This window comes from Elephas maximus, chromosome 4 (genome assembly GCF_024166365.1).
Source record: "Elephas maximus indicus isolate mEleMax1 chromosome 4, mEleMax1 primary haplotype, whole genome shotgun sequence".
In the NCBI taxonomy this organism is placed as follows: Eukaryota; Metazoa; Chordata; class Mammalia; order Proboscidea; family Elephantidae; genus Elephas; species Elephas maximus.
The window spans coordinates 59122360-59148752 of NC_064822.1; the positions used below are offsets into that span (position 1 = coordinate 59122360).

The 26393-nt window shown below is 37.9% G+C and overlaps 1 protein-coding gene across 6 annotated transcripts in view; it reads left to right on the forward strand.

Moving 5' to 3' along the window:
- Positions 1-26393, forward strand: part of TULP3 (TUB like protein 3) — a 71321-nt gene that overhangs the window by 40687 nt on the left and 4241 nt on the right. For 2 of the 6 annotated variants that reach the window (XM_049882183.1, XM_049882185.1), the window contains exons 2-9: positions 1680-1731; positions 3552-3581; positions 10050-10209; positions 11086-11262; positions 20103-20236; positions 20592-20789; positions 22685-22797; positions 25751-25865. In XM_049882183.1, coding sequence (XP_049738140.1) covers positions 1680-1731; positions 3552-3581; positions 10050-10209; positions 11086-11262; positions 20103-20236; positions 20592-20789; positions 22685-22797; positions 25751-25865 — 979 coding nt within the window. Of the gene's footprint in view, positions 1-1679; positions 1732-3551; positions 3582-3606; positions 3657-7815; positions 7908-10049; positions 10210-11085; positions 11263-20102; positions 20237-20591; positions 20790-22684; positions 22798-25750; positions 25866-26393 lie in introns of those variants that run through there. The other 4 variants (XM_049882186.1, XM_049882187.1, XM_049882188.1 and 1 more) reach the window with 3 other exon arrangements.

Genomic DNA, 26393 nt, shown 5'->3' on the forward strand with positions numbered 1-26393 from the left:
GACCCCAAATTCTCACAAGACCAGACTTAATGATCTGACAGAGACTAGAAGGACCCCGGTGGTCATGGCCTCCAGACCTTCTGTTGACCCAGGACAGGAACCATTCCCAAAGCCAACTCTTCAGACATGGATTGGACTGGACAATAGGTTGGAGAGGGATGCTGGTGAGGAGTGAGCTTCTTGGATCAGGTGGACACTTGGGGCTATGTTGGCATCTCCTGCTTGGAGGGGAGATGAGAGGGTGGAGGGGGTTAGAAACTGGCGAAATGGACAGGAAAAGAGAGTGGAGGGAAAGAGCAGACTGTCTCCTTAGGGGGAGAGTAATTGGGAGTGTGTAGCAAGGTGTATATGGATTTTTGTGAGAGAGACTGACTTGATTTGTAAACTTTCACTTAAAGCACAATAAAAATTATTAAAAAAAAAAAAAAAAGATACATCTATTGGTCCCATACCATCTGGAGCAAAAGAGAATAAAGAAAACCAAAGACAAAAGAAAAAATATTAGCCCAAAGGATTAAAGGACCAAATGAACCATAGAATTCATCAGCCTGAGCCCAGAAGAACTAGATGGTGCCTGGTCACTCTGACAGGGGTCAAAATAGAGGGTCTTGGACACAGCGGGAGAAAAATGTAGAACAAAAATTCACATTTGCAAAAAAAAAGACCAGACTTACTGGTCTGACAGAGTCTGGAGGAACACTCGAGACTGTGGCCCCTGGACATCCTGCTGACTCAGAATTGAAGCCACTCCTGCAGCCCACTTTTCAGCCAAAGATTAGACAGGCCTGTAAAGCAAACAGTAATGCACGTGGGGAACGAGCTTCTTAGTTCTATCAAGTATACGAGACTAAATGGGCAACACCTGCCCAAAGGCAAGACGAGGTGGCAGAAAGGGACAGGAGGACTCGACGAATGGACACAAGGGACCCAGGGTGGAAAGGGGGAGAGTGCTGACACGTTGCAGGGGTTGCAACCAATGTCACAAAACAATTTGTGTATAAATTTTTGAATGAGAAATTAATTTGTGCTGTAAACTTTCACCTAAAGCACAATAAAATTAAAAAAAAAAAAAAAAAAACCAGTGGGCTGTAGTAGGATCCTATGTACAGTCAAATTCTCCTGTTCCTAGAACTAGCTCTAATAAACAAGTAAAATATATAAGATTTTTAGATGTAACTTAGACTCTTGAAGGAAGCCAGGAAGATTAGGGCCTGTTTCTGCTGTTTAACCTTGTGTATGGTTTCCCAAGTCTCTGTTTCTTCATCTTTAAAATGTGAAAAATAATAGTACCTAATTCATCGGGTTGTTTTGAGGAATACGTAAAAAGACGCATGTAAAATACTTGTTTAGCGTTGTGTCTGGAACTAATGAATACTTAATATGTGGTTTAAAAGAAAAAAGTTCCTGCATGCATTGGGTCTGTACTACCCGACATCTTTTTCTTATCCTTTGGGTGTTTCAGTCTCCTCAGTTCTGAGAAATAAGTGTTGCATTAAAGATGGCAAGTCTTCCCACAGTCTCATTGCGGGCAGCATCTAGAAGCTGATACTCTCCTTAAGCAGAATTAATTGGTTCCAAATAGCTCAAAGGAGTAGTAGATACATAGGTAAGATGAAATTGATAAGGTTTTTAAAGGATTTTCTCCTTATATTCTTTCTTCCCATTATTTTTTTAAATAGTGCCTTTGAAGATGAGACCATGAAGCTTCGGCAGCTGAAACTGGACAATCAGGTGAGCAGAGGCTCCTCTTTTGAAGCCGCTGGACGGCTATACTGACCATGGTGCTGATGGTCTTGACCCTGAAGCCTTGGCAGGGACACGAAAGAAGGCTGGAAAGCAAAAGGCTCTGATGGTTGCTCATTAAGCAGTGTCTGGAGTTCATATTTGCAAAGCAGAGTGCTTTGAGGACATCAGCAGTAAAGCTGGCCTTAGATTTATAATCACTAGAAATTCCTTGGCAACTTCCATAAGAATTGGAAGAATGTTAACATTGTGTTTCTATCTAGCAATTTGGCTCTGCTGCCTTAAATACCTCTCTAGGCTGTAATTTCATTTAACTACAAGATTGTTTCTTATCCTAAAATACAGACCTGAACATGCTACTTTGCTGCTTAAAATCCCCCATTACCAAGAAAACAGTTTTCTTTACAGTACCAGTTCCAATTTTCAGTTACACATTTATTTTTTGCAATTATTTGATTTATGTCTGTCTCCCCACTAGACTAAGCACCATAAGAACAGGAACCACGTCTGTTTTTGATGACAGTTATACAGTTCCTAGCCTGGGGCTGGACACATAATAATCCTTCATTAAATATTTGAGTGCAGGAGGGAATAAATGAACAGTTTTGTGTTGTTACATGCTATGACTGTTGTGATCAGGCAGCTTAAAACCTATACCAGCACACATGCTTTCATACTTTTTCACATGAATTTTTTCTAATTCAGGAAATTCTGTAGCCATGTCTACCTATGTAGCATCATCGACAAAGAGTCTATACTCCATAGGTGACTAAAAGTATCTCTAAAATCTTGTCTTGTTTCTTTCTGTTGCTGGTAGAATTAATGAGACTTCTAACCTAGAAAGTTACTTTAAAGATGGACTTATTTAAAGCTAGGAAAGAATCTAGTTTACCTGGTATCATGGGGAAAATTCTGATTAGATCTTATGTATATTTGTGTCTGTGTGTATAATTTTGAAGACCAGAATAATTGTGATGAGCCCTTTATTTTCCACATTCCATGGCATAGAAAACTATTCAGAGAGAAATTACCACAAATTCTTAGATCATTGTTTATTTTTATTTATAGGCATATGATATGTTATAATGTTGTAATACCATATAATACGTCCCTTGCCAACGTTAAATGTTTGGTTCATCTACCAAGTACAGGTAGTGTCTAACTCATGACATACTTGAGTTACAATGAGCTACGCTTAGGACAGTGTGGGTTTTTTGGTACATCTTATGGTTAGTAACATGTACTGCATGCAATGTTAAAATGTATCTGTAAGTTTGTATGTAATGTTTCTAACCCTCATAGACAAATGAAGATTGGATTTATAAAGATATTGATAATAAAAGACAATAATAATGAAAACTAAAAAAAAAAAAAAAAAAAAGGATTCACCTTAAATGTCAGAACTTACCAAAGAGTAGTCAGACAGAACCCCAGTGTAGGTCAGGGACTACCTGTAATGATATGAGACATTAGTTTTTCAAATTTCATGTATAAATATATTTTCTGAATTTTTTTAAGGTGGCCCCAATTTTTTGGAGTTTTTATCCTTTCTGGTGAAAATACTACATGTGGTACATGTGTTGTATAAATTTTGAGACTTCTGTAAACCTTTTATTAACACAAATTTTAAAGAAAAATTTTGTTTTTTATGTAGGTAATAAAAGCGTATGGTAAGAATTCAAGTACCGTATTTTTTTGCAAGTAATGATGGCTCTGGGTTTGATCCGTGGTTATATGTTTGCTTGCCAACCACACTCCCCCCCCCCATTATTTTTTTAAGTGTGCTATGCTAATTTTTTTTTTTACAGGAACACTTACGAAAATGCCTTGCGGAGGAGGTTGGCAAAAAAACGTAGAAGGCACACGTTATTTGTGTAAAAATATGGTAATACAAAAAAGATATTAGCTGAAAAGTAAGTCCCCCACCCTCCACTTGGCTCAGTTCTCTACCAGAGGTCGTCATCAGCTTCTAATGTATCCTTCAATGAATATAAAGATATAAGTTTTAAAAGGAATTTTTAAAAATTAGGGAAAAATCCCTTTAAAAAAAAACAAAGAACCCATTGCCATCGAGTCTGTTCCAACTCATACTGACCCTATAGGACAGAGTAGAACTGCCCCATAGGGTTTCTAAGGAGCGCCTGGTGGAATCAGACTTTTGGTTAGCAGCTGTAGCTCTTAACCACTATGCCACCAGGGTTTCCTGGTGTTAAAGTTTGGTGTTAAATAGTGTCTGAGAATACTGTTAAAAAACGGAAAAACCAAACCTGTTGCCGTCAAATCAATTCCGACTCATAGCTACCCTATAGGACAGAGTAGAACTGCCCCGTAGGGTTTCTAAGGAGTGGCTGGTAGATTTGAACTGCTGACCTTTTGGTTAGCAGCCAAGCTCTTAGAGCGTAAGAAGGCGGTTACCCAACAGGGGTAAGGGAATTTCCACAAATACAGGCTGAGCATTCAAATGCTGTGTAACAAGAAAGACAGCACCACACAATGAATAAAGCATTGGGCCGGGAAGGAAGAGACCAGCATTGGGCTGGAAATTTGCCTATCCAGTATATATATTTTGCAAACAGATTCAGTGAGATATAATTCATATACCATAAATATATACCATTTAAAGTATACAATTCCAGAGTTTTTAGTACAAATTTTATATATTTGGTATTCACTGTATTCACAGAGTTGTTCAACCAGCACAACAGTCCAACTTCAGAACATTTTCATTACTCCATAAAGAAACCTTGTACCCATTAGCAGTCCCTCCGTATTCCCCCTCCCACCCAGCATAGCGACCCGATAGGAGAGAGTGGAACTGCCCCATAGCGTTTCCAAGGAACAGCTGGTGGATTTGAACTGCAGACTTATTGGTTAGTAGCTGAGTTCTTAACCACTGCACCACCAGGCCTCCAACTCCCACCCAGCCGTGATAGTAGATAGAAAGCTAATCTACTTTCTATCTCTGTAGATGTAGTCTGTATGTCTCATGTCTCTATTTTTATGCAAATAACTTCTTTGATTTAGTGTAATGTTCATAAGGCTCATCCATGTTTTGGCATATGTCAGTACCATTTTATTGTTGAATAATATTCCATCGTATGGATATACCACATATTATTTATCCATTCATTAGCTGATGAACGTTTGGGTTGTTTCCACTTTTTTACTATTATAATTAGTGTAGCTGTGAACATTTGTGTACAGGGTTTTTGTGTGGACATATTTTTTCATTTCTCTTGGGTAGTATGTGTAGGATTCGGATTGCTGGGTCGTATGATCTCTATGTTTAACATTTTGAGGAACTGCCAGACTGTTTTTCCAAAGTGGCTGCATTATTTTACATTCCCACCAGGAATGTGTAAGGGTTCTGAGTTACCCGTATCCTTGCCAACACTTGTTATTGTCTGTTTTTATATATTTTATTATAGCCCTTTTACGGGTGAAGTGGTATTTCATTGTAGTTTTGATTTGCATTTCTCTAATAATTAATGACGTTGAGCATCTTTTTATGTGCTTAGTGGTCATTAGCATATCCTCTTTGGAGAAATGTCTTTTCAAATCCTTATGTCCATTTTTAAATTGTTTTCCTTGTCTTATTTTTAAGTTGTATTTTTCGTTTAATCTAGATCAAAATCCCTTATCAGATGTATGATCTGCAAATGTTTTCTCCCTTTCTGTGAGTTTTTTTTCCCGCAAGGTTACAAAGACTTCCTCCTATGTTTTCTTCTAAGAGTTTTATGGTTTTATGTCTTTACACTTTGTTTGATTCATCTTTAGTTAATTTTTATGTATGGTATGAGTTAAGGGGCCAACTTCATTCTTTTCCACGTAGATATTCAGTTGTCCCAACACTGTTTATTAAAAAGACTATTTTTTCCCATCCAATATATTTTGCTTTTATTTTCACTAGTTTTAGTAGGGTACTCTTATTTTCAGGGCATGTGGGCACTTAACTGGCTATAGAAAGTACAGATTTTTAGGTTCTTCCAGTGACATTACCCAGACATGGACACATAATAGGTAGAGAACATTTATGCCATCTGGTGGAAAACAGATGAAAGTACAACATAGCCACTTTGGGTGGGGTTACCCATACCCTCCAAAAGGAGGTTATCAGGGCACTGAATTGATATTTTAAGGAGTCTGCTTTAAAACTTTTGGTCTTGCCATTCTCTGATCTCACGTTGTGTGCTAGGGAAGTTTGTTATTTGTAGCTAAACTGGTAAACCCCAGGCAACTATTCTGATCTTGCTGGTTGTACCTTGTGGCCAGTTTATTCCAAGAGTATCATAATGTAACTCTAGCTCATCATCTCATAGGGAGTACTTGGAGAATTGAGAATCGGTGAAGCCAAGCTATCATTAATTTGAGGCTTGCCTGAAGCTTTATTATTTTACGAGTGAAGTCGTTTGAAGCCCCAATAATCGAAACTTTTTTCCCTATCTAAACCAAACCCGAACCAAACCAATTGCTGTCAAGTCGCTTCTGACTCATAGCGACCCTACAGGACAGAGTAGAACTGCCCCATAGGGTTTCCAAGGAGCAGCTGGTGGATTCAGACTGCTTACCTTTTTTATTTTTTTTTTTACTTTTTGGTTAGTAGCCAATCTCTTAACCACTGTGCAACCAGGGCTCCTTTTTCCTTATCTAACCTCCTTTATTTCTTCATTATTTGTTTTGGCATCACCATTCAATATTTTGCCCCCAGGGAATAGTAAGACATATCACTAGAAATTGGAGAAGATGAATTCTTTGAGTTATTGTCCAAATCCCAAGAGCATTGGGAAATTCCAAGATGATTAAATTTTTGTTTATGTGACACTTAAAATTCTGAAGGCAATGTATTTTAGTTGTGTTTAAGGCACCTAACAGTCAACTTTGGCACTCATCCTGACTCCCCTAACTTTACAAGAAATCCTTTATTTATCTAGCCTCATTTAAAGCAGTGTTAGCTTTTCATGGAAGAATAAAATATAAATAAACTGTGAGTTGACATTGTTAAATTCAGACTCAATTAGTACCTCTCATCTTCCTCACCTAGACTATGTGAGAGTATTAGAATGCCAAATTAGGTGACAGTTTTCACCAAGATGGCAATTTTCCAATATGTAAATATTTTGTGATTGATTTTTTTTTTTAATTGGACAGTAGTGTTGTTGTTATTGTTATGAGGTACCCCAAGTCAGTTTTGACTCATAGCCACCCTATGTACAACAGAAGGAACCACTGCTTGGTCCTTTGCCATGCTTATGACGGTTGTTATGCTCAAGCCCATTGTTGCAGCCATTATGTTAGTCCATCTCTTTGAGAGTCTTCTTTTTCACTGACCCTCTACCTTACCAACCATGATGTCCTCCCCTAGGGGACTGGCCTCTCCTGATCAACATGTCTAAAGTATGTGAGATGAAGTCTTGCCATCCTCACTTCTAAGGAGCATTCTGACTATACTTCTTCCAGGACAGATTCGTTCGTTCTTCTGACAGTCCATGGTGTATTCGGTACTCTTCACCAACACCATAACTCAAAGGCGTCAATTCTTCTTTGATCTTCCTTATTCACTGTCCAGCTTTCGCAAGCATATGAGGCAATTAAAAACGCCATGGCTTGGGTCAGGTACATCTTAGTCCTTAAAGTGACATCTTTGCTTTTTAGCACTTTAAAAAAGTCTTTTGTAGCAGATTTGCCCAATGCAACATGTCGTTTGATTTCTCGACTGCTGCTTCCGTGGATGTTACTTGTGGATCCAAATAAAATGAAATCCTTGACGACTTCAGTTTTACCTAATCATCATGTTACTTATTGGTCCAGTTGTGAGGATTTTTTGTTTTCTTTACGTTGAACACCTAATTGTGCTCATGAGGAACCTGTACATAGGTCAAGAGGCAGTCGTTCAAACAGAACAAGGGGATACAGCGTGGTTTAAAGTCAGGAAAGGTGTGCGTCAGGGTTGTATCCTTTCACCATATTTACTCAGTTTGTATGCTGAGCAAATAATCAAAGAAGCTGGACTATATGAAGAAGAAAGTGGCATTGGGATTGGAGGAAGACTCATTAACAATCTGTGTTATGCAGATGACAGAACCTTGTTTGCTGAAAGTGAAGAATTGAAGCACTTGCTGATGAAGATCGAAGACCACAGCCTTCAGTATGGACAATGGACAATAGTAGGATATACTTAATGCTGTAGTGTGGTAGCTGTGGTCCTTAAGTTTATAGTTTGAGTCTACAGTTTTTTTTTTTTCCTTAAGTTATCGATCTAAATTAATTTGATTGGTGTTGAAGTTAAAAGAGAAAAACTCCACCAGATATCTTAGTAGGATCACTGTGGTCCAGGGTCTAGTCCTCACTTTACAGGTTTAAGAACTTGGTTTTGCCAGTAAACCTAGATGTAACCAGGTTCATAGGCACAAACTCACATTAGTCAAACTCACAATAGTCAGTTGTAAAATTAGAACACCAGTTTCTTAATTTACAGTGGAGACTCTACTCTTGCAGTGTAGTCATCGCTATTGTCCTCTATTCCTGGGATTATTGTACCTAAGAAATTAAAATAAAAATTAGAATGCTAATCAGTAAGCAAGGAATCAGAGTTAACAAAATTAGATGTCTCAAGGGATATTTCACCTAGGCCGTAAAGAAGCCTTATACAGTTTTGTGTCTTCAGAGAGAATCAGCTTTCCCAGTAAACAAAATACTCTTGTCTACCAAATTCAGTACTTCTCTTTCTCAGAGAGTCTGGATAAGCTCTGTCAAACTCTAGCTCTTTGGCTCCCTTTTTCTAGACCATAACTAGAAGACTCCTTTTATAGAATATTTTCTTGTGTTAACAAAATACATTAGATTGCAGTTTGTGCTTTTGTGTCGTCAATCCTTTCACAGTTGTGAGATTGTATGAGACTAAATAGCTGTGGTCATATAGATAAGATGTGGCAGTTTCTTATGTTTTCCATTTTTCAGGTGGGTTACTTCTTATTCATTACATAAGACTTCTTAGTTGCTAGATAGAACCTTATCAACAAGTTCCAGGATGAGCTAATTATAGCCTCCTGCATATATAGTTGGTGTTCATGTTACATTAAGGTCCTTTTACTCGTGTTAACTCAAGACAATCTCAAAACCTCAAACCCCAGTTATTCTCAATTTGCTGTAGCCGCTGTTCATTCTTAACGGTGTAGCCTATGTTGGCACATTATCTTAGCTCTTCAATCTCTTTCTTCTATACGCAAGCTTGGGTGAAAAAGAATAGCTCTGTTTCTCCTGTGTCTTCTGAATTTGTTTACATGCTTTTATCAGCCCAGTTCAGGAAAAACATACTTCCTTCCCTACTGATAGTCTTACCCCTTGGAGTGACTTTTCTTCCTGGCAGTGCTTTTCTGAAGCAATGTCAATGGGAAAAAGTGAATAGATGGCTTTTTACCTGAGAACCATAGTAAGTAGGTTATAATATCATTGTTTTTTAATTATGGCTTTTTTTTTTTTTTCCACTTTGGGCTTGGCACTTTTTGTATTCTAAGTTAGCCCAGTACCATAGTAATTTCTATGTGTTATAAGCTCTTGCTTTCCAAAGTTTAAAAATAGTACATATGCTAGTACCTTCCTTTCCATCTCATTGGATATTTTTCTCATAGTCTCTCATGCCTTTTCTTGACTTTTCTTACTCTGTATTCTTTATCTTGGTTTCTATATGTAGAATTGTTTGCCTTCTGTTTGGAATGTTCCAAATGCCATTTCCTTTGTTCTTACCCTTAGATGCTAATTTGTTTGATTTCTAATTATGTAAAATGAACAAGAAAGCAAAATTAAAAGTTATTGCTGTTTAGCTGATTAAAACATGAAACTAATCTGGTGTTTAGAGGATAATTTTTATTCTTCCAAATACAAAAGTAAGAAAATTTGGAAAATATAGAAAAAAGAAAATAGTCATCCATATTCTACCACCCAATCACTGTTGCTGTGTTTCTCCATTTTTTTCCCCAATGCATATGTGTTTATGCATTTTAAACTTGCGATCATATTTTGATAATAGTATGATAATTACCATATATATTTTCAATAGACTTGAATCGTGTCCTCAACTTGGCTTGCAATTTATTATATGATTTTAAATAGATCTTTATAGATGTTTAATAAGTATTTATTAAAAGAAAGAATGAATCCTTGCTCTTCTCTGTGCCCCTGTTTTCCCAGTTTTTAAGTGGAAAAAATTAATTTACAAGAGGTTTTGTGAGAAAAACAAGCTGAAAATGTTTTAAGTGCTTAGGTCTTGTCATTACTCTTCAGGCTGTAATGTCACATTTTTTTTCTAGAGAGCGCTGCTGGAGAAGAAGCAGAGGAAAAAGCGCCTTGAACCACTCATGGTACAGCCAAACCCAGAAGCCAAGCTGCGTCGCTCAAAGCCAAGAGGTAGTGAGGAGCAAACTCCTTTAATGGAACCTCATACCCCTCACAACGATGTCATTCTACACGGTATGTATTTAGGCAGCATTTCTTCCTACCACGGTACAGTTCTCACAGTCTAGGAGAGAGCAAGAGGATTCTCAGATGGACCAAAGGGACAAAATTAGCATTGTTACTAGGTACTTTCATACATCTTTATGGTTCTTTGAGTTAGAATGAAAGCAGTGATTTAATTGGTGGAAGATGCTTCAAAGTTCGTGTCCGTCCTAGAACTGTTGTTTTAGATGCCAAATGAATTAGTCCAGAGTGGCCTACTTGAGGGGCTTACAGTCTAAATAAGGAGCCCTGGTGATGCAACAGTTAAGCACTCAGCCACTAACTGAAAGGTTGGTGGTTTGTACCCACCCAGCAACTGCGTGGGAGAAAAAACCTGGCAATCTGCTTCTGTAAATATTACAGCCAAGAAAACCCTATAGGACAGTTCTACTCTGTTACGGGGGTCTCTGTGAGTCAGAATCGACTCACTGGCACCCAACACATTCTTAATTGTTATACCATGGTAGAGGTTACCTGTGAAGATAGGAGTGGGTAGAGGGCATCCATTCTTCCAAAAGATAGGACTCAAAGTATTATCAGAGATGGTGCGGGGGATAAGGAAGAAGAGCATTAAGTGCCTCTAAACGAAGCTCCCTGAGCTACTGGCTTGGACAGGACCTGTACTGTGGAGGATCTATTTTGTTTTCTCGGTTGCATTCTTAAGTTTCTAAAGCACAGCACCAAGTCAGAGCATGTTAATAAAACACCAATCCTGGGCTACTGTATTAACAGATGTCCTTGCAGATGTTAAGGAAGGAAGCGATGTGAAATTCTCAGCATATATACCACAACCACCTATTGAAACAGTGGGTAACGCTCTCTTTTCTTTTCTTTTCTTTGGGCCCTTAGGCATTGATGGTCCAGCTGCCTTCCTGAAGCCAGACACTCAAGATTTGGAAACCAAACTTCATGTCCTCTCAGTAGGCTCTTCTGCTACGGAAGAGGATACCGAAGGAAGCTTTGATGGGGAAAGCACGTTGGATACTGCTTCCAAGCCAGATCTGCAGGAGATTCTCCAAAAACATGGTGAGGATTGGTGATGATTTAAAGGCGATTCATCTTCTTAAACACTTGTAATCTTTTCCTTTACTTTCATTGTTGGTTAGAATTGATCTATATGATTCAAAATTACTTGTAGAATGGCTTAGGGCTTTACAGAGGTGACAGTATTAAGCATCTTTGATGTTTGAGTATTGGTCATTGTCAACAATAGAAGTATTTACCCTGTTTCCTGAAAGAGGAGCTGGCCAGTTGAGGGTGACTGGAGCTCAGAGGGTGAGGTAATAGGGTAGGTGGGAGGAGAATGTAGAGAAATGGCCCTAGAGAGGTAAAAAAAGTGGGCATTAATTAGATAGGGCCTTAAAGGCCATACTAAGGAATTTCTACTTTATCTGAAGAGCAATAGGAACTTATGAGGGATTCAAAGCTGAGGAATGATAGGATCAGATATGGGCTGTAGAAAAATTACTCTGTACCATAACAAATGATTTGGAGAAGGGTAAGTCTGAAAGCAAGAAAACTACTTAGGAGATGGTATGGTTGATGGCCTACCTAGAGTTAAAATACATAGTACGGTGTATGCAAGAGTAAAAAGCAGGGGAGAAATAAAATTGCTGTGCTAGAGCAGTGAGAAGGAACAAGAAAAGCCTCAGGAGGAGGTGGTGCTTAAGCCAAGTGGTAAAGGATGCATGTCTGCTCATAGGCTGATGTCAGCTGTGGAAGCAGCTGGCTGGAAACTAGCATTTTGAATCTGCTGTATGTCAGGCACTTGACATACGTTATGTAATTTAATATTTGTAACAGTACTTTGAGAGGTCTGTACGTAGTTGTCTCTCCATTTTACAGAGAAAAAATTAGTGCTCAGAGAGCTTACATAATTTGTCATAGGTCATACTGCTTGTTGCTTGGTAAGGTTGGGCAGAAGAAATAACATGTGCAAAAGCATCCAGGTATAAAAAAAATACAGTATTTTTCTGCAAGTTGGGACAAAAGATCAGAGTGCACGGGGTAGCAAAGGCAGTGTAGTGGTGTGGATTAGAGCATAGCTTCCTTGTTTTTTGTTTTTTTAATATTTTTTTAAATTTGTTTTACTTTTCGTTGTTGTTGAGAATATACACAGTAGAACATATACCAGTTCAACAATTTCTACATATACAATTCAGTGACATGGATTATATTTTTCAAGTTGTACAATCATTCCTACCCCCCTTTTCAAAATTGTTTTTCCCCTGTTAGTAGAAACTCACTCTTCCCTAAGTTTCCCATCTGACCTTTCAAGTTGCTGTTATCAATTTGATTCCAGATAGGTATTTCTTAAAAGGGCATAATGCTCAAGCCAGACATTCTTTACTAATTAAGCTAAACTATTATTTGGTTTAAAGACTTCAGGGGATATTTTTGGTTTAAAGTTTAAAGATTATCCCAGGGCAGTAGTTTTGGGGTTTCGTTCAGCCTCCATGGCTCCATAAAGTCTGGATTCAAATCTCAACTCTGCTACTTCCAGCAGGGCGAGGAGGCAAACAACATAACTTTTATCTGCCTCGGTCTCCCTGTTTGTAATATGCAGGTACTCATGGTATCTCCTATTAGTCTACTACCACTATTACTCTAGCAAAAGAAAGTAAAAGGAGGTGTGATTGGACAGATAGGAGGAATCGGAGCAGAGAGAACTTCGTACTTAACCAAAAGCTAAATTACCAAGTCATCTAGCTTAATAGTGGTAGGACGAAATTTTCTGATTCTTAGCCTGGTTCTTTGTCCCTTACGTTAAGTACCAGGTTGTCTCCTTTTGCCCTGCCCTCTTACATGCCTGCTGTATTTTTTCTCAGAGTTGGCCTTTCAGTGACCAATGAATTAATGCCTTTCATATCTCAACAACTTCATCTTAATATATGAAACCCATTAAGTACTCTCTTGATTAAATTCTAAAAAGTGGTAGTTTGGCAAATTATGTCCTTTAAGTGGGTCCAGTTTGATTGTCCTAAAGATTTGGAAGAAATCTTTGACCTCCAGCTTACTATACAAATTCACATAAACTGAGTTCTTGGTATGAAAATGGCCCTTGACAACATAGTACTGAGTGAAGATGTCCATACTATAGTGATATCTCAAGAGTTTCCTGGATTTTTGTTACAACAAAATGAGATGTAATTTATATATCATACAATTCATCCATTTAGAGTGAGTAATTTGATGGGTTTTAATATATTTACAGAGTTCTGCAACCATCACCACCATCAATTTTAGAACATTTTCATTACCCCCAAAAACAATCTTGTATCCACTAGCCGTCACTTCCATTTCCCGCCGCCTGCCCCCTGGCCCAGCCTTAGGAAACTCCAGTCTACTTCCTGTCTCTATGGATTTGCCTGTTGTGGACATTTCATATTAAAGGAATCACATTTGGGCCTTTGTGACTGGCTCCTTTGACGTAGCATGATGTTTTCAAGGTTTATCCATGTTGTAGCATGTATCAATACTTCCCTCCTTTTTGTTGTTGAATAATATTCCCTTTGTATGGGTATACTACATTTTGTTTATCCATTTATCAGGTGATGGACATTTGTATTGTTTCTATTTTTTAGCTATTATAAATAATGCTGCCGTGAACATTCATGTTCAGGTTTTTGTGTGGACATGTTTTCACCTGAGATTCACTTTTTTTTAAACTGCCCTCTGTCTTGTCCTTGGGTGTCCTTGAGTAAAACTAATGTCAGTTTAATTGTGAACTCTGTAAAAATTGTTAACAGTTTTCCCTCCTCTGAGATAGTTGAATGTGGGCAGGAGGTGGTTTGGAGAAAAAAGCCACACTGCGTGTTATTAAGTCTACTCAGAAATCCATGATTTGCAGGTTATTTCAACTATTTTATGAGGAATGACTTCACACTGTTGGAGCCCTGATGGCGCAGTAGTTAAGCATTTGGCTGCTCACCAAAAAAGGGTCAGCAGTTTGAATCCACCAGCTGCTCCTTGGAAACCCTGTGGGGCAGTTCTACTCTGTCCTATAGGGCAGCTATGAGTCAGAATCAACTCGATGGCATGGGTTTATTGACTTTGAGAGAAAAGAGAATTTAGTTTAGGTCCTAGCTCTGCCTCTTTGTCTTGGACAAATGATTCTCCCTGAGCCTCATACTCCCACAGGTTAATCTGAGTACCATACTTCTTTTATAATTCACATCACACTTTATTTACATCTGTGTTCCCCTTCAGATTATATGTCCCATAAACAAAAAAATAAAATACCCCACAAAGAAAAAAAACACGGTATTTCCTTCTATAACTTAAATAATTCTGAGGATAAAATGAAAACATAGTTTTTAATGAAATATTTTTAAATTTTCTGTCAAAGATGCTCCATAAGTCCAAGATAATAGTATTTCCAATATTCACAACTCTAGTTTCTGTCCTATAGGGTCGCTATGAGTCGGAATTGACTTGACGGCGTTGTTTTTTTTTTTTTTTTTAGTTAGTTAACTAGGCTAGAGATGAACAAAATGCAGGAAGACAGAAGTTAAAAGTTACTGGTCTAAAGAACGATGGATCATTGAATCGTTTGTGTAACAAAGATTTTTTATTTTTTTGTTAGAAATTTTTTAAAAATACAAGAAATAAAATGAAAACAAGCCACCCTGATTCTATGCCCGAGAAATGTACTCCTTTTTAACATTTTAATATATTTTCTTTTAGTCCTTTTCCTATACATATTTGCATATGTAGTTAATATCCTACTGTTCATACAACTTCGTGTTTCCTTTCTTAAAACTTTTTTTATTGAAATCCAGGCAGTCCCTGGATTATGAAAACATTCTGTTTCTGTCTTTAAATTGAATTTGTACGTAAATTGGAACAGTTAGGTACAGTTCGGTTCGTATCTCAGGTCAGTTAGTCAAATGTTTGTCCTAGTATATAGCACTGTATTTTCAGGCAAATAATGTGTGCATTCTACATTTGTTTGCCAATTGCACCCTCCCCCATGAGGTATTTTTGTAGGCTAATTTCTTTTTACAGCAACTTGTGAAAAAAAATTGGCATAGCAGAGCTTATGAAAATACCTGTGGGGGAGGGTGTAGTTGGCAAACAAACATGGTCGGCTCACATTATTTGCCCAAAAATACAGTATATGTTGTGCATTTCTGTGCATAAAAAACATTAAAGAAACACTTCCAGAAAAGCTAAAACATAATCATACAGTGATAATAATAATGTTTTGGTGCACGTTGCAAAATAGCACCCGTTTGTTATTACAAACCATTGGGTGTACCTTGAATTTTTAATATAATAGGCATTACGGGGGTTTGTTCATAACTGCGGGTTATTATACGTAAGTTGGACATTCGTAACCCGAGGACTGCCTGTATAATACACATACAAAAAAAGTACAGCAATTATAAAAGTACACCTCAGTAATGATCACAAAGTGAACAAACACGTCATATAAGCACCATCCAGGTCAAGAAATAGAATATTGGCAGGACCACAGAAGCCCTTTCCGTGTCTTTTCCTAATTGCTCCTCCCTCCGTCCTCCCCAAGGGTTGCCTTATCTAGACTTCCAACACCATAGGTTAGTTTTGCTTGTTTTTGAACAGTATATAAGAAAAATCTTTATTGCTGGCATCACTGTAGTTTGTTCAGTTTGCTGAATAGTATGCTATTATTGTACAAACAAAAAGAAAACCAGACCCATTGCCATCAGGTCGATTCTCACTCATAGCAACCCCATGTGTTACAGAGTAGAACTGGGTTTCATAGGGTTTTCTTGGCTGTAATCCTTACAAAAGCAGATTGCCAGGCCTTTCTTCCATGTTGCTGCTGGGTAGGTTTGAACCACCAACCTTTCAATTAGTAGTTAAGTGTAAACTATTTGTGCCACCCAGAAACCTATGCTTTGTACAAAGATATCACAATTTATTTGATTACTGATATTTAAATTTTTTCTGATTTTTTACTATTATGATAATACTGCTATGAACATTCTTATGCGTGCCTTTTGAAAAACATGTGCACATATTTTTCCATTGGGTATAAACTCAGGAATGAAATTGCAGGGTCAGAGGTTATATATATGTTCAACTAGATAGATAATGCCAGTTTTTCAGAGTGGTTGTATCCATTTTCAGCCCTGTTAGCAATGTTTCTATCTTTGCCAACACTTGATATTGGTAAATGTGTAACAGTATTTCATTGTGGTTTTTATTAGTATTTCTCTACTAATGAGTTGAACATCTTTCTATCTTTTTACTGGTCGTTTTGGACCTTCTTGTGAAAGAAACAGATATAGAAAGGAATCTTCAAGTCACTTGTAGGAGTTCTTTATATATGTAAATGTGAGCCATTTGTCAGTTACATATGTTTTGCAAATATTTTTTCATACTCTGTTTCTTACTGTGTCTTTTGATGAATAAGACCCATAACTTCTTAATTTTAGTGTAGTTCCATTTATCAATTTTTCCTTTATGGCTAGTGCTTTTTTAGATCATGTTTAAGAAACATTTCCCAATCCCAAGGTTGTGAAGATATTCAGTATTTTCTTCGTAAACACTATTGCTTTTACCTTTTACATTTAGATCATTTTTTATATGGTGTGAATAGGTATCATGCTTTTTTTTTTTTCTACATTATGTAGGAAAAAAAAAACATGACAGCTATTTCACATCATACATAAAAAGATCTAAATTGGCCCAGACCTTTTTTTTTTTCTTGTTGTAAATACTGCCTTTTCTCCTGACCACTTGGTAGTACCACCTTTGTCATAAATCAAGAGTCTGCATATTGATATTCTCTTCAGTTCCTTTGGCCTGTTTACCTATTCTTGGATCAATATCACACTGTCTTAGATATCTAATGCTGCTATAACAGAAATATCACAAGTAGATGGCTTTAACAAACAGAAATTTATTCTCTCACAGTCTAGCAATCTAGAAGTCTGAATTCAGGACATCAGCTCAAGGGGGAGGCCTTCTTTCTCTGTTGGCTCTGGAGGAAGGTCCTTGTCATCAGTCTTCCCCTGGTCTAGGAGCTTCTCAGCGCAGGGACCCTGGGTCTAAAGAATGTGCCCTTCTCCTGATACTACTTTCTTGGTGATATGAGGTCCCCCTGTCTCTCTGTTCACTTCTGTCTTTTATGTCTCAAAAGAGATTGACTCAAGATACAACTTAATCTTGTAGATTGAGTCCTGCCTCATTAACATCACAGAGGTAGGATTTACAACACATAGGAAAATAGCATCAGGTGACAAAATGGTGGACAATCACATAGTACTGGGAATCATGGCTTAGCCAAGTTGACATACATTTTTAGGGGACACAGTTTCAATCCATGACACACACTATTTTTTTTTACTGTACTTCAAAAGTTTACAATTCAAGTCTGTTTCTCGTAGAAAAACTTACGCATTGTTATGTGACCCTAGTTGCTCTCCGTATAATGTGACAGGACACTCCTCCTCTTCAGCCTGTATTTCTCATGTCCATTCAACCAGCTCCTGTCCCCCTCTGCCTTCTCATCTTGCCTCTGGACAGGAGCTGCCCACGTAGTCATGTGTCTACTTGAGCTAGGAAGCACACTCCCCATCAGTATCATTTTATGTCTTATAGTCCAGTCTAATCTTTGTCTGAAGAGTTGGCTTTGGGAATGGTTTTAGTTTTGGGCTAACAGAGGGTCTGGGGCCATGTCCTCTGGGGTGCCTCCAGTCTCAGTCAGACCGTTAAGTCTGGTCTTTTTACTAGAATTTGAGATCTGCACCCCACTTTTCTCCTGCTCCATCAGGGATTCTCTATTGTATTCTCTGTCAGGACGTCCATTGTTGGTAGCCAGGCAGCATCTAGTTCTTCTGATTTCAGGCTGATGGAGTCTCTGGTTTATGTGGCCCTTTCTGTCCCTTGGGCTCATATTTTCCTTGTATCTTTGGTGTTCTTCATTCTCCTTTGCTCCAGGTGGGTTGAGACCAATTGATGCCTCTTAGATGGCTGCCTGCTGGCTTTTAAGGCCCCAGACGCCACTTACCAAGGTGGGATGCAGAACATTTTCTTAATACACTTTGTTATGCCAGTTGACGTAGATGTCCTCTGAAACCATGGTCCCCAGACCCCTGCCCCTGCTACTCTGTCCTTAGAAGTGTTTGGTTATATTCAGGAAACTTCTTAACTTTTGGTTTAGTCCAACACATACATTATTTTTAATTATTGTAGTCTTGAGGCTTAATATCTGGTAGAGTGCAGCCTCTCACTTATTTTTTTTTTTTCTTCAAGATAATCCTGGTATTCTTACTTCTTTGTATTTCAATATAAATTTTAGAATCAGCTTGTTAAATGAAAAACAAAAGCAAGCTTCCTGGTATTTTGAGGAGGATTATATAGGCCGTATGGAAACCCTGGTGGTGTAGTGGTATTACTGCTGCTAACCAAGTGGTTGGCAGTTTGAATCCACCAGGCGCTCCTTGGAAACCCTATGGGGCAGTTCTGCTCTGTCCTGTAGGGTCGCTATGAGTTGGAATTGACTCGACGGCAGTGGGTTTTTTTTTTCTTTTTTGTAGACTGTTTAGATTATTTTGGAGAGAATGTCTGTCTTTAGAATATTGAATCTTCCAATCTCTATGACATCTCTGTACTTAATGACATCTCTTTAATTGGGTCTTCTTTAATTTGTCTCAGTACTGTTTCCTAGGTTACTATAAAGAGGTCTTGTGCATTTTCCATTAAATTTATTCCTGGTGCCTGATACCTTTCACACTATTTTAAATAGTGTCATTTTTTAAAATGCTTAATTTTAAAATTTTTATTGCTAGTATATAGAAAAAGCAGTTGATTTCTGTGTACTGTCTTGTCTTCAGAAATTTCACTAAGACCACTTATTAATTATAATGATTTATCTACAGATTCTTTTGGATTTTCTACATAGATAATTTATTATCTATAAATAATATAGTTTTATTTCTTATCAATCCTTATGCCTTTTATTTCTTTTATCTTGCCTTATTGTACTGGCTAAGGCCTCTAGCCCAGTCTTGAACAGAAATGGTGATGGTACACATTCTTGTCTTGTTTCCCATCTCATAGGGAAAGCTTTCAGCATTTCACCTTTAGGTACAAACTTGCCATTTGTTTTTAAATATCTTTATCAGAGTAAGGAAGTTCTCTTGTATGCTTAGTTTGCTAAGAGGCTCCCCCTGCCATCTGTCCCCCAACGTTATTGACAAACAATTGATGTACAGTCCACTGCACATATTTAAAGTAAACAGTTTGATCAGTTTTGACTTATGTATACATCTGTAAAAATATCACGGTCAAGATGATGAACATTTCCACCACCATATCCTGCTACCCTTTTGTAACCCACCCTTCCCTCCATCTTGTCCCCAGGCAATCACTGATCTGCTTCCTCTCGCTATAATTCAGTTTGTATGTTCTAGTTTGTATTCCTTTTTTGTCTGGCCTCTTTTACTCAGCATAATGATTCTGCAATTCATCCATTTTGGTCGTGTATCAATAGTTTGTTCCTTTTTATTGTTGATGGTAATCCATTGTTTGGCTGTATCACAATTTTTGTTTATCCAAATGATGGACATTTGAGTGGATTTCAGTTTTTTGCTATTACAAATAAAGCTACTTTGAACATTCGTGTACAAGTTTTTATATGGACATACCTTTTTTTTATCTTGGGTAACCAACAGAAGTGGTAGGTATATGTTTACATTTTTAATGGAGACGTGAGTGAGAATCTAAAGAAAGAATTGCCTAATTTTCAATAAAATTTGAATAACTAGGAAAGTTTTAAGCAAGAAAATTGAAACTATCTTTAGTTTAAAATATTTGCTTCTCACTTTTAAACCAGTGTTGACAGTTGTTGACAGTTCTTCCTTTTCTGCCAGGTATCTCAGGTAGTTTGAACTTCGATGAGGAGGAGACTGATGGGGAGGAAGAAGAAGGAAAAAAATTAAGATCCCATTCACCAAACTCAGAAACAGAAAGACCCAATTCTGCATCCAGCCAGAAATCAACCACTGTATGTAGCTCTTCCTTTGGAGTTGATTTGACCATTTCACAAACATATCTTCAGTATTAAATACAATTACTGAATGAGAGTTCCTTCAAATGATTTAAGCTAGAATTTAGACTTAATGTGTTTATGACCTCTAATTTCTTGTCTCAAGTCAAGGCTATGTCCTTTTTTTCATATTTGGCTCCTTCATTACTCCCAATAGTCCTACCTTTATTTAACTTTTCAGTTTCCCCTCATTTTGTCAGAAGACTGAAGACATAGGAGTAAATGAGTAAACTTTTTGTCCATTGTTTCTCACAGAAAATAGTAAGATTTTTCTGACCGGCCCCCAGTTGCTCATATATGGCTGTTCTTTCAGGATACGGGAGCTTCTGGTACTGCGACCCAACAGGCTGATAACCAGCTGGGAGAAGTGGAGAATCTAGAGGAGTTTGCATATAGTCCTGCCCCTCGAGGCATCACAGTAAAGTGTCGGATAACCAGGGATAAAAAAGGAATGGATCGTGGTTTCTTCCCCACCTATTATATGCACTTGGAAAAAGATGAAAATCGGAAGGTATGAGAATTGATTCCTTAGACAAATTTTGGGGGAGAGGGGAAGAATGTTGTGGGAATAGGCTGTTGATGGGCCTTATGATAAGGAAGTCGCCCTGGTATTAAGCCAGATGAGCTGGAAGTAGATTATATATATTAATTCCCAGATGTTGTGTTCTCTCTGTCTTCAAAGAGCTCATAGTCTGATAGGCAAGACCCTTCTCCCCCACCCCCACAAAAAGAAAATTATTGTTATCCAGAATGGAAGAGAATATTTGAATGTAATTATTTTCATCCTCATCCCTCTACTTATTTTTTGGGTATTACCGTGTGCTCTCTGTTTTTCATTCTTATTATAGTAGAACATGACATTATAGAAGAAGGAAAGCAAGTTTTAGGGAATAGGAGAAATTAGAAATATAGAAAACATGCAAGTTAAATGTCTTATTCGTTACTCTAGAAATTCTCATTTATACATAAGTTTGAGGCCATTTAATACTTGCAAATTTTTGGGTTAATGAACAACTTATTTTGTATTAACGCCAGATGTAATTGGATGACTATAATAGCCTAGAAATGAGATTATGATAATAGGTGTCATTGTTATTATAGCCACTGTTTATTGAATGTTTACTGTGTACGAGGCAGGTGCTAAATGCTTTATATATATTATCACCTTTAATCTTTATAACAACCTTGCAAGGTAGGATTTCTTTTTTTTAAAATAATATTTTATTGTGTTCTAGGTGAAAGTTTACACAGCAAGTTAGGTTCCCATTTAACAATTTTTATACAAATTGTTCCGTGACATTAGTTACAATTTTCACAATGTGTCTGTATTTTCATTTCCATTCTGCTTGTTCTGTTTCCATTGATCTAGCTTCCCATCTCCTCCTTGCCTTCTCATCTTTGCTTTTGGGCAAATGTTGACCTTTTGGCCTCATATAGTTGATTGTTTAAGGAGTGCATTTCTCACAGGTGATATTGTTTATTTTATAAGCCAATCTATTATTTGGCTGAAAGGTGACCTCCAGTGGTAGCTTCAGTTCCAAGTTCAAAGTTTGTTTTAGGACGATAGTCTCAGGCATTCCTCTAGTCTCTATCAGTCTAGTAGGTCTGGTCTTTTTTAGAAATTTGAATTTTGTTCTATATTTTTCTCCTGATCTATCCAGGACCTTCTGTTGTGTCCCTGGTCAAAATGGTTGGTAGTGGTAGCCAGGTACCATCTAGTTCTTCTGGTCTCAGGTCAGGCAAGGCCCTGGTTTGTGTGTGCTGTTAGTCCTATGGACTAGTTTCTTTGAGCAAGGAAGAATTTCTTATCCTCATTTTGTGGATAAGGTTACTGGAGCTGAGAGAGTAACTTACCTGCCCAAAATCACACTAAGTGGCATAGCCAGATTTAAAGCCACTTCTGATTCTAAACTCTTAGCCAGTGCCACTCCCCCAATTCCCTATTATTGTTCGATTCTAGCTGAGCTTAGGAAGGCTGCGTAAATACGGTATTCATATCATTGGAATCACAGGGGTTTAAAACAACAAAATACAAAATACAACACAGGAGTATTAGGACAGACACAGTAAAGGATGAGAAGGTGTTTAGGGTCCAGTCTCCTAAAGTTAGATAGACTCTTACTCGTGGCATTGGATGAAGCTTTTTAAAAAGTCACTGGTGGTTTTGGGGATAAAGTTGTAAGCAGTTATATGAAGAATTAAGTGAATTTTAAAAAGTCGTATAGGAAGGAAACCCTAATAGTGAACTCTAAGAAGCAGAATGAGAGTTAGAAAAGGGGAAAAAGACCCAAAGGTTGACTGCTTGGCACACGATAGGCATTTGCCAAATGTTTGTTGAATGAATGGGTAGAACAACGCTTGGGATTTCTCTTGACTTTGTTTTTGACTGACACTTTCTTTTTCTAGATCTTTCTTCTTGCAGGTAGAAAGCGGAAAAAGAGCAAAACATCCAACTACCTTATTTCCACTGATCCAACAGATTTATCTCGTGAAGGGGAAAGTTATATCGGCAAACTCAGGTGAGAGTGGCTCGTATCACTCTCTTGTTCTTTCCGCAACTTGTATTTCTGTGACCAGAGTGGGTCTGGCTACAGATGCTTGGTACAGCTGGAGGCTAACTTCTTAAGGAGCCAACTAACTTAGACATTTCAGGCCTGCATAACACTCATAGCAAAACCTGTGAAAGAGAGTAACAAACAAAAGCAAATGATAAATGAAGCTCATGGATGTGCAGGCAGAAACCCCATGTCAAATCTTAGCAAATCATATTCAGTGTATATTAAAAGAATTAAAAAAAAAAACATGATCAGTCCAGGAATGCAAGGATTATTAAACATTAGGAAAGCAATTCAGGTGTTTTTTCATTTTAATAGATTAAAGGAGAAATAATATATAGCCATATCAGAAGGATGTGAATAATATTCCATAAAAGTAAATAGCCATTTCAAAGAAAAGCACTTAGGGAAAAAGGAGTAGAAGAAAATTTCTTAACTTGATAAAGACTATTTATTAGAAACCAAAGGTGGACATTAGGTTTAATGGTGAACACAAAAGGTTTTCACATTATAATCAGACAAAAGAAGTAGATGCCTGAACATAGATTTTTACAAAGGCATATGCATTTGGGAAAGGAAGAAACACAATTATCATCATTTGCAGATGATGTGATCATACATCTAGAAATCCAAGACAGTCAATTAAAAAACTTGTAGGACTAATAAGAGTTCAGTGAGGTTGGCAAACTTAAGATCAACATATAAAAATCAATAGTTTTCCTGTATACCCAGCAATAACCAATTAGAAGATATAAATGTGACCTTTTTCCATTATAATCACAAGGCACTGTGAGGTACCTAGGAATAACACGAAGAAGAATATTCCTGACTTAATACTGGAGTAAAGCTGGCACAGGAATAAGCAATAGGTCCATGGAGAGAATGTGTGCAGGTAACCTCAGGTATATCCAGGGTCTCCTCCTTGAGTGTACCCTTGGCTCCCTTACCCTCTTTTCTCCATCATCCTTACTTGGCAAAATCGCAGACCTGGCTAAATCAAACTCTCCACTTACTCCGTGCTTTGCTGAACAGGTTAGTTGCCATCAAATCGGCTCCAACTCATGGCGACCGCATGTACAACAGAATGAAACTTTGCCTGGTCCTGCGCCATCTTCATGAGTTTGTTGTTGCAACCGAAACGTATTTTGAGTGCCTTTCAACCTAGAGAGCTCATCTTCTAGCACTAAATGGGACGATATTCTGTCGTGATCCATAGGGTTTTCATTAGCTAATTGTCAGAAGTAGATTGCCAGGCCTTTCCTCCTAGTCTGTCTTAATCTGGCAGCTCCACTGAAACCTGTGCACTGTGGGTGACCCTTTCGGTATTTGAAACACCAGTGTCATAGCTTCCAGAATCACAGCAACCTGCAAGCCACCACAGTACAACAAATGGACAGATGAGTGGTGGTTGTCAAATGTAGCTGGAAAAAAATACAACCAGGATGATTTATCTCATTTAAAATATATTACCACACATTCAGAGGGGCCTGCTGCACTGTCTAAGCAGTTGTCTCTCCCGATCTGAGGTGATTATTTTACACCTCTCTTCTCAAACTTCCCTTTCGCCCCTCCCAACTCACTCACAGGTGATGGTCATGCTTTTTATCTCATTGAGAAGCAGAAGTAATCAGAAGGAAACGTCTTCACTTTCTGCCAGCCTAACTGCATCCATATCTATATGCTTTGCCTTCCGTACTGTCATAATGATGAAATATTCCTGCTCCTCCTATATCAGCCCAAACCCTTAACTTATGCACTGGATTCCACTCCTCTACCTATTCAAAGACTTTGCTCCTATTATTTTCTCCTTTCTCTCCAGCATGTCACTTTTTCCTTTTTAACTAAGTTGATTTGCAGACATGCGATATCTCACATAAAAAAAACAAAAACGCCCCTTTGGTTCCACTTTCTCTTCTGTCTGTCATTCATTTATCCTTCCCTCTTTATTGTAACTCTTCAAAGAGTTATTTAACACCGTCCATCTCTTCCTTCCTCAACTCTTATTTAACTTTTCATTTTGAAATAATTTTGAACTTAGAAAGTTACGAACATAGTACAGAGTTCCTGTATTCCCCTCAGCCAATTTCCCCAAGTACTAACATCTTACCTAAACATAGTACAAGGAGCCCTGGTTGCACAATGGTTAAGCACTCGGCTTCTAACTGAAAGTTTGGTGCCTCCAAACCACCAGTGGCTCTGAGGGAGAAAATACCTGGCAATCTGCTCCCATAAAGATTACAGTCTAGGAAACCCTATGAAGTTGGTTAAGAAAGAATAAGGGACACCACTTTTAACCAGGCTGTGAAGAGGAACATCACCAACAAAGAGACATATCAATACCATGTACCCCCTGACATGATGCACTGAGAAGGGCACAAAGTCACATGTGTGGTATTTTTGCCAAAAATTTAATCATGAGGAAGCATCAGACAAACCCAAACTCAGGGACATTCTACAAAATAACTGGTCAATCTCTTCAAAATATCAAGGTCATGAAAGACAAAAAAGACTGAGGAACTGTCCCAAACTGAAGGAGACTAGGAAGACCCTAACTAAATGTAATGTGGCATCCTGGATTGGATCTTTGACCAGAAACAAGACCAGCAGTGGGATAACTGGTGAAATTTGAACAAGGCATTAATAGTTAATAGATTAGTTAATAGTATTGTATCAAAGTTAATTTCCTAGTTTTGATAATTATACTATGGTTGCTGTTGCTGTGTGTTGTTGAGTTGATTCCAACTCATAGCAACAGTATATCTGATGAGCTGTTCTTATGTGGGAATAAGTGGTGATGAACATTTAGACATTTGGAGAATAGGCAAAATAGACCTCCATTCTGTTACTTACCTCTCCGAGATTGTGTTTGTGTAAGAGAAATACAGATCATCCTGGTGACTTTTTCTCCTGATTCTAGATCCAACCTCATGGGGACCAAGTTTACAGTTTATGACCATGGAGTCAGCCCAACCAAGGCGCAGGGCCTGGTAGAGAAGGCTCACACCCGGCAGGAGCTGGCAGCCATCTGTTACGTAAGTGCCGTTCTCATAGCTTACTCTTTTCCCTAGTCTCCTGGACATCGTGCTGGCTTTTCAAGCTTAATGTAACCAAAGCTGAACTAATCATCTTCCCTCCCAAGCCTATTTCTATTTCTATGGTCCCTCTTTTCTGTTGCTGATATCATTTCTCCATGTATTTGTTTTAATTATTTGTAGCTCATGAACTGCGACGTTCAATTATTTTTTACTTTTGTGATATTTTTTCTTTTAATTTATCCCCTCTTCTCTTTTCCTGATGCCACTGTATTAATTCAGAGCTTCTTTACCTCTTACCTATTGGCCAGAGGTTACAATAAATTAAAACTAGTCTCTTTGCTTTTAGTCTTTTCCTATCTAGTCCATTCTATACTCTTGTCAGATAAATCTTCCTAAAACATAGCTCCAGTGGATCCTGGAGTTCTCCTGCTTCAAATTTTTTAATGGGTACCCGTTGCCTACAGAATAAAGCCCTAACTGCGTTAGCCTTTCCTTTGAAACTCCCGCTCCCATTCCTGTCATTCT